Raw genomic sequence first — 8,859 nt, forward strand, 5'->3', positions numbered from 1 at the left:
ACTTGCAGATGCAACTTCTCATCACTTAAATTTGGGCAACAAAGGGAAGATTCAGAACCATGCAAGCAGAGTACACATCTAGAAAAAACTAGTAAAAGAGAAATACCAAACAATGCAAATGCCATACCGATGTGTTAAGTACTGAAATGGTCCAAACAGTTGGGTGAACAATCACTAATCACTTCTGGGTCACTTTGACAAATTATTTTACAAATAATAATAGGTATCACTATCAACTATATTTAACTATAACCTCTTTCAAGATTCGACACGTGAATTTACCAAATTATGGTAAAACTCATTAGAAGAACACCATAGTATGTGTAATCTTTACAAAAAAAGAAAGACAAGAAAAAAATGGGGAAATAGCAGTCCGATCACTTCGATAACATCTTGTCATTGTCGATGGACATGTGTTCTTTAAATGCTAGTATCCATTTTGCCTATGAATCGTATACTATAAAGTTGTACTGAATGCCAAACATATATTATTTTTAATAATGTCATCTTAAACGATAACAGGAGGCATTGGCTTGTGAGATGTGACTTAGATAATAGATAGTTGGATACATCTCAAGCCATCAATCTCATCTTGTGTGCCACATAATCTTACTCATACATATACAGTGAACACAACATGAAATAAATGCATATTGATTCTAGAAATAGCAATCGAAGGAGATAATTGCATATCCAATTCGAACCTTCCAGGTGTTTTAGAGCGACACCTTTGATTTGTATGTGATCTGAATATTTAGCAAACAGGAAAAATTACAGCACTTGATTAGAAAAAACCAGAGCCAGTACGATATAGGGAAAAAGGAGAAATACTCAACAATACATCAACCTTGCACATGTATACGTAGGGACTAAATTAATTAAAGGGGATGATGTGAACAATTGTCAATCTTACACATGTATGTATTGAAGTAGAATAGGACCAAATTAATTAAAGAGGCTGATGTCAAAACATATGTAGCAAACCATGAACTGATCGATATTGACCTAATGGCTCTATCCAAGTCACTTGGATTCAATTGATACTACTGAAAATTACTCTTGCGTATGTAGAATTTATATTTAGAAAAGACCATATAATATTGGAAGGTACTTCATATATTTTAGGCGCACTGATGCTGCATTTTTCTCAAAATCACAAGGAGTGTAGTCAAGGCACCTGAGTATCTGTTGCTGACAAATTATTATAATCTCCATTCTGATTCAGCAGCCATGTCAATTAAAAAGTAGGAACATTCAGATTCACTGCCCCTATATAGCTGATCTCGAGGAGACGAACATGCTTGAACGGCAAGGGCATAGCAAAAAACCTGATATGCCATGAACCAAGGAATACCAAAAAGAGGTACGTTGCTACCATGAATGAAAATAGGCAATGCCAAATAATTATGGATCATGAAAGAGATTATAATCACAACAGTTGTATAACAAAAAAATTATTCAAAATGTATGATACTAAAAACTATATAGGTGTTCAAATAGAAGTATCAGTCTATAATGAGGGATGCACTTTATCCAAACACCTAAAGCATCAATTTGAGAAAGATACTTGACATGCCAAAATCATCATGAATAGCACATTTACGAATGGCAATACAGACCAGCCGTTGAGAACTGACTGTAGATCTGTTGATAAAGGCTCCATAGAAGGAGCCGGCTGACTAGGGCTCGAACCCTGGCACCTACAAAATGCCTTCAAAGAAGACAGGGTTAAAAAAACCCTTTACAAAAAATAGAGACATTGGATTCTTATAAATAGCAGTCATTGGATTCTTGATAGATTTCACAATAAGAAAAGCTATAGGCTCTATGAATTTGAAATAGTTCAAATTAAACAATTAATAGGAGAGATGCCATATAATTTATAGCACTGACAGGTACAAATGGAGTCAGATGACATCCAAAGGTTTGTCCAAAACAACTGGAAAATAACTTACAACAGCTCCTCCAATCTTAACAATTAATAGAAGCTGTAAATTTTCATACTTTGCCTCCAAATATATTTTCAAAGCTCCATAATTTTCTTGATTTTATAAATGTGTCATGATAAAAATAGCGCTTAAAATGGCACCCGAAGGCCATATGAATACAAAATGAAGTAATGAAGAGAGAGTAGACACGAACAGCCTATGAAAATAGGAGGATATGATACCAAAATCACTTGTTAGCAGGAACGGATCGAAAGGGCGCTCGAGAAGAAAAAAAAATAGGAACACGAAAAAGAGTGGGAACCTACCTGGTGGCCCCGGTCCGCCACGGCTTGTCAGTCCTCGCTAATGGTTAGATTAACCAATTAATTACTTTATTAATTAATCGCCGTGTTTACGGATTACTCGCGACTTACTAACCGCCGGAGAGTGCGTCAAATGCTCACGTCGTGCCTACCGCCGCACGCGCCCGCTCCTCGATTTCTTCTTCCTCCGGCTCCCTCCACCAAGCACGAAACCCAGTTTCGCATTAAACTAATCGCAAAAAGCTTAGCTGATTTCGCGTAAACACTCCCACGCTAATCAGCCTTCGCCCCCCCCCCCCCGCAACCCCTCCTGGTGGTGGTAGTAGCAGTGCTGGTACCAGTTGGGAGGGAGGTAGGTGGGGGAGAGGCCGGGGCCACTCGGGATGGTGGCGGTCGGCGGAGGGGGCGTGGGCCGGCGGAGGCGGGCGTGGCGGTGGGCCATGCGGGCGGCGGCCAGCGCGGTGGTGTGGATGGCGGTGGTGCAGCTGGCATCCATCGCCGGGCTATTTCGGCCGCGGGTCCTCGCCGATTGCGGCGGAGCGGGTGCTGCCGCGGGCCTCGCCGCGCTCGCCGGCGAGGACAGCGGCGCGGCGCGGCTCTCGCCGCCAACGCTCGTGCCCAAGAGTGAGTGCTTCTCCTGTTCGTCTCCTCGCTTTCCTTGCTAGCGGCGATCCGGGGGAGCTCGGGGCTCTCGGATTTGGGCGGAGGGCGAGTCAAATGCGCCAGTTCCGTGGTCGAAGGAGGCGCATTTCCTGCCGATTCTTCTCAATCGCGGGCTCAAATCTCGGGTTTGACTTGGGGCGCAAACCTTCTGAATTCGTGATTGCTAGTTGGATATGGCCTGACATAGTACAGTCATCCTTTGGTAGCTCAAAGGAGGTTTCTTAATGAACTTGACCGGATGCAGGTTCATGCCTTGATTCCTATCTTCCATATCAGCATATGCTATATTTAGTGGTTAGCCCAACACTTGCTAGACAGAGCTGTGATCGATACCTTGGAATGATTAGGGGGCTTGACTTAATTCGCTATAGTTAAAATTAGTGCCCTGAATATACCTTAAGACATGCGGAAATCTGACAGCTTCCATCCAGACATGCATCACTAGAAGGCATTCGGCATATCTTGTCTCAGCCCTTCTGTTGGCACTATAGCTGATTAGGGCCTTGCTATTTTCTACAGGAATTTATAGGAGCAATGGCTACCTACAAGTGACTTGCAACGGGGGTCTAAATCAAATGCGAGCTGGGGTTTGTACTTTGTACCTCTACTTCAGTATCTTCTTGTCAGTATCACCTGGGTTCGTGCTGCAAGTGAGCACTACTGTTCAGTCATCACTGGATTCTGAATTTATATGAAATGGTATGCTGCAGATATGTGACATGGTGACCATAGCACGCCATCTGAATCTAACATTAGTGGTCCCTGAACTGGATAAAAGGTCTTTCTGGGCTGATCCTAGGTATGATTTCCCAAATAACATTGTTTCAACGAGATCAATATTGTACATGTCCGATGAGCTGTTTATCCTAAGTTGCTTCCAGCAAATAGCTTGAACATGAGTTATCATCATCTACATATTTCACAATAATCTAGGATTTGCGTGTGTGAAAATGTTAGTGAACTGGATGTAGTTCTTTCATTTATAGCTTCTTCAAAAATTTGTTTATTTTCTTGATTTTGCAGTGATTTTGGAGATATTTTTTATGTGGATCACTTCATTAATTCCTTAAGAGATGAGCTGGTGATTGTTAAAGAACTTCCTTCGAAACTCAAGTTAAGAACTAAGCGAAGACTTTACTCGATGCCTCCTGTCAGCTGGTCAAATGAAACATACTACCTAAAGCGGGTATCTTTGCTCTTTCATACTACATGCTGCAATTAGCAGCAATGAGAAAAGTTATAACAAGTGATCTTTGCTCTTCTCCTGCAGATATTACCTCTTGCAAGGAAGCACAAAGTTATCCATTTCAATAAATCAGATGCCCGCCTTGCAAATAATGGCCTTCCTGTTCAACTCCAGATGCTGCGCTGCCGTGTCAACTTTGAGGCTTTGAGATTCACCCCGCAGATTGAGGCCCTTGGCAGAAAACTCATCTCCACCCTCCAGAGAAGTGGGCAATTTGTTGTGCTTCACTTACGCTATGAAATGGATATGCTCTCATTTTCAGGCTGCACACATGGCTGTTCTGATGAAGAAACCGAGGAGCTCACTAGAATGAGGTTTATGTTTTGCATTATTACTTGGTACTTTGTGCTGCTTTGATGCTTCACTAGATACAAACTGATCGTGCATGTACTGTAGATACGCTTATCCATGGTGGAAAGAAAAGGAGATCGATTCTGAAGTAAAGAGGCTTCAGGGACTTTGCCCCCTCACACCAGAGGAAATTACCTTAGTGCTTAAAGCAATAGGATTCACAAAGGATACACTGATATATATTGCATCTGGTGAAATCTATGGGGGTGAAAGGCGCTTGGCTGCTCTGAAGGCCGCATATCCTAAACTAGTGAGCACTTTTCTGCCAATTACATGTTCCTGGAGATTTTTTTTAATGGGGTGCCAGTTTGCTCAGTTTTATATTGTATTAGGTAAGGAAGGAGAAACTATTATCTCCTGATGAATTACGGCCATACCAGAACCATTCAACCCAGATGGCAGCACTGGACTACATGGTTTCTATAGCAAGCGATGTTTTCATTCCCAGTTATGATGGGAATATGGCAAGGGTTGTTGAAGGTCACCGCAGGTCTGCTTCAGAATCTGCTGGACATTTTTCTTGTCTTTTGTCTTTTATAGTATTAGTCATGTGCGAGCTTTGAATTCTTTGGGGGAAAAGACTGTCTCTGCTTTCATGATTCCAATACTACCGCCGTTGTGGTTATGAACATCTTATCTTTGCTGATCCATTTTAGGTATACGGGTTTTCGCAAGACCATCTTATTGGACAGAAAGAAGCTTGTTGAACTCTTGGACCTTTTCCAAGGAGGTGCACTGTCCTGGGATGAATTCTCAGCTGCAGTGAAGGAAGCACACCAGAAACGCATGGGGCAACCCTTGGAAAGAAGGATCATCCCTGGCCAGCCCAAGGAAGAGGATTATTTTTATGCTAACCCTGAAGAATGCCTTGGTTCCAATGGGGGATTAAGAGCTGTTTCCTGACAGTGCTTCCTGGAAAGCATTGCCAATCAGTATTGGTGCCTCAACCCGATAGCATAGCGTGTTCCTTTGTTGACACCATCAGTTTTGTACAGCTGACCAATGGTCCTTTCTGCTTACTGAGCATTTACTTCAGGTACAGGCATGTTAACGAGTCAAATGCTCACTACCAGATTCCCTCACAGAATAAAGCGGAAAAAGAAGTTGAAAACCTCTGGGTTCAGAATGAAGCGATGCCGCCCGAGCATCCAGTCTGCTCTCTTTCCACCATTTGTAATAGTTGTTGTAATCCTTTTGTTAACCAGTCACTTTTTTTTTCATTCCATTGTCCCCCACTCCCCTTTTTGCTGCTTCTGTGTTCATTTTGTAGGGGCAGTAGCTCTGATCATGCGTAAGTAGAAGTTCATTATCCTTCTAGTTTTTTTGGTCCTATTCTGTCACCAGAACAATTTAAGATTTTCAGCTGATACAAAGATTTTCTGCAAAGTTTACTCTGACCAATGGTCGATCGATTGTTATCTTTCAGCAACTGATCCGTGGATGCCATGCTTATTTTGTTGAACAAGATGACGTATATAATATGTCGATGTGGTTGTTGCCTTGTTCTGTACATGGGCGTGCAACTTCAGACGAATCGGCTGATTTGGATTTGCTTGCACGCCCTTATTTGCCATCGCAAAATTTTGCAATTCCAAAATGTGTCACTGACATGTAGGTACAAGGCTTACGTGTCAGTGACACATTTAGGGGATTTTGCAAAATTGCAATGACATAGGAGAAATTTACCCTGTATGAATTAGGAGTTTTTTCTAGAAGGAATATGTTTGCAAAGTTGCCTTGTATCTTTTACTGCGCCCATTTGATGACAATCATTCCTCCACGTGTGTAAATAATTCTGTGAAACCTTAATGTGTATTTTATCCGTGCAAGTTTTTGGCACAACGGACGTTTACTTAATGAGTGGTCCGACGTTTGTTTAGGTGAAGGTAATCTTTTCTTAAGTTTGGAATGCTTAGAACTGGAGAACAACTTCAGGTTACTCTAGTTCACGGCAACGACCACACGAATTCATGAGAGTTTAAGCTCAGATGTTTACTTTGCTGGTTCACTGCGAGGTTTTCAGTTGAAAGCACATAAATAATATCTAAGAGATCTTATTAACCACATAAATAATATATAAGAGATCTTATTAGCACATGCATTTGTCCACCGGCCAGTAATTTCTCCTACATTGCACCGATGGTCTAAAGTCAAAACAGAACTGTACAAAACTCGAGTTGATTAAGGACGCGAGTGCTTGAAGCAAAAACATTCCATCCTTACACCTTTAGTTGCTACAACAATATAGATTTCTCTATGTATATATTTTTTCAGAACACTAATTATTTTTGTTTAATAACGGAATAACAACATTCCGGTCTCTACGTAGGCGTTTTCAGAACCACATGGAGCATGGAATCAATTCGATTGTATGCAGTGTCCAAGCTCGTGCGAAGAACACACGGGAGAGAAACTAAGAACTCCATTGCGCCCGGCCGTATCGAACCAAAGCTAGCTATTTCGCGGCGGCGCCGCCGCCGGAGGTGGAAGGCTGCAGCAGGAAGTCAGGAGGACGCGGTTGAAGAGCTCGGGGTCCTCCTGCTGCGGCAGGTGCCCCGCGTTCGGGATTACCTTCATCGTCGCCCCCTCAAGTTTCCTGCAAAATTTGTTTCATCTCATCAAGCTATAGCATGCCGGAGCCGGAGGACGGCGACGAGGCCGGAGAAGTGGTGGGACGGGATGACGAGAAAGAGACCGGTCGATTCTTTTCACTGCGCGGCGCGGCGGCTTCCCGCCACGGCGTGGCGCCGGCCAATTCCGTGGCGTTTGCACGGGGTCTCTTTGCTGAGTCGCGACCGCGATGAGGATCCAACGGGTCCACGATGTGACGTTTGTACGGGGTCTCTTTGCTGAGTCGCGACAGCGAGATGAGGATCCAACGTGTCCACGATGTGGACGGTAAACGAAATACCGACCACCCGTCGTCGCGGTCAACGGCGGGCAGCCACCCGCCTGAGAGCGCCCTTGCTTGCTGCCACACGCCAGAGGGCTCTGATAGACGCTGAGAGCCCGGGCACGGTGGCACCCGGCCGGCGGCGCCAGGCGTCGCGGCCTCTGCCCCGCGCCGTGTGGGCAGTGCCACTCGCGGTACCCAGGTGAGCCCGGGTGGCGCTGCAACCACGGAGCGCGAGACGCCGCACGGCGGGACGCAGAGCATGCACCGGCGTCGCCGCTGTATTGTCCGCGTCAGCGTGGTGGTCGCCGGGTGTTGCGCCGGAGGAGAGACGCGGTCGGGACGGGCAGCGCCAGGGGCGTCCGCGCGGCGAGGCGGTGGGAGCCGACGCAGAGCACGGCGACGGTGGGTGGAAGCTTCAGCCCTTCCTGCCGTTGCTCACTGCTAAAGATAAGAGCTGCACACTTGCACCCGTTGAAAAAAATACTGTGAGATGATGCGCTGCGCTCTCGGCTGTTGAGGGCAGATGCATCGTCGCTTTCTGCATGCTATACGTCTTTGACGCAAATCCAGTTCTCTCACGCTCACGCCATGGCGCGAGGGGTCCACGACGTCCAGAGGAAAGGGATTATAACAGTTAACATTGAAAGATCTATCAAAAAATGTGAGAGTTGCTAATTTTTAATCGAATGGAAATAAGAATATATTTTACTCAATAAAAGCAATTGTTAGATGAAAATCTAACGGTTGATAAAAACTGATTCACAAATAAATAATATTTTTCTATAATAGAGACATATATAATTTTTTTATATCATATAAATATTCGTGACTATATATATATATATATAAACGTATGATCAGACGATCGGACGAACAATACGGTGAGCGAAACAAATCATGATTTCAGTCTATTGAAGCCTAGTAAATCCAAAAAATTATCACAGTTTGGATTTAATAAAGAAGATCGTAATTCAAGTCCGATCCATACACAAGGCATCAGACGACTCTACGTATGCAGCATAAAGGCATAAAAGGACTCCACATATGGAATTATAAAGATAAGTCCATGCATTTTGAATCGAGCAAAAGTAATAGAGCACAAAATCTTGATTCAAATCCATTGATATTAGAAGCTATGTAGGGGAGATCAAAGAAATTTAAGAAAATAAGTTTTCAAAGAAATTTTAACCCCGTATTGGAAATAACGTCCTAGTGAGTTTTAAAAATATTCCTATTAAGAAAAGGTTTCGACAATTAAAAAAATTATGTTGTTGTACTATTATTTTCATGGTTTAATTTGACTTATAGGAAACTAGACATCAAATAGATTAGATGTTCAATTCTAGAAAAATCAAGAAAAAAATACAGTTCGTCAAGTGCAGCTCTAACAATTGATTTGTAATTTATATATATTTAAATTATATCAAAACGCTCCATGTTAAGCACAAATGT

At 43.2% G+C, this 8,859-nt stretch overlaps 2 protein-coding genes across 2 annotated transcripts; one reads left to right on the plus strand and one right to left on the minus strand.

The window, feature by feature from the left end:
- The first annotated feature begins 2,393 nt into the window (after positions 1-2,393).
- Positions 2,394-5,940, plus strand: LOC133928542 (rhamnogalacturonan I rhamnosyltransferase 1-like). The gene is made up of 8 exons (XM_062322370.1): positions 2,394-2,875; positions 3,434-3,501; positions 3,625-3,713; positions 3,938-4,100; positions 4,185-4,474; positions 4,557-4,761; positions 4,844-5,001; positions 5,168-5,940. The coding sequence occupies exons 1-8, from the start codon at positions 2,635-2,637 to the stop codon at positions 5,412-5,414; spliced, it is 1,461 nt and encodes a 486-aa protein (XP_062178354.1). The 5' UTR covers positions 2,394-2,634; the 3' UTR covers positions 5,415-5,940.
- A 674-nt stretch (positions 5,941-6,614) lies between these two features.
- On the minus strand, positions 6,615-8,013 carry LOC133886631 (uncharacterized). Its single transcript, XM_062326367.1, has 2 exons — positions 7,207-8,013; positions 6,615-7,107 (listed from the first exon to the last, which is right to left on the minus strand). The coding sequence occupies exons 1-2, from the start codon at positions 7,666-7,668 to the stop codon at positions 7,099-7,101; spliced, it is 471 nt and encodes a 156-aa protein (XP_062182351.1). The 5' UTR covers positions 7,669-8,013; the 3' UTR covers positions 6,615-7,098.
- Positions 8,014-8,859: the final 846 nt, after the last annotated feature.

This window comes from Phragmites australis, chromosome 1, assembly GCF_958298935.1.
Source record: "Phragmites australis chromosome 1, lpPhrAust1.1, whole genome shotgun sequence".
NCBI classification, from domain to species: Eukaryota; Viridiplantae; Streptophyta; class Magnoliopsida; order Poales; family Poaceae; genus Phragmites; species Phragmites australis.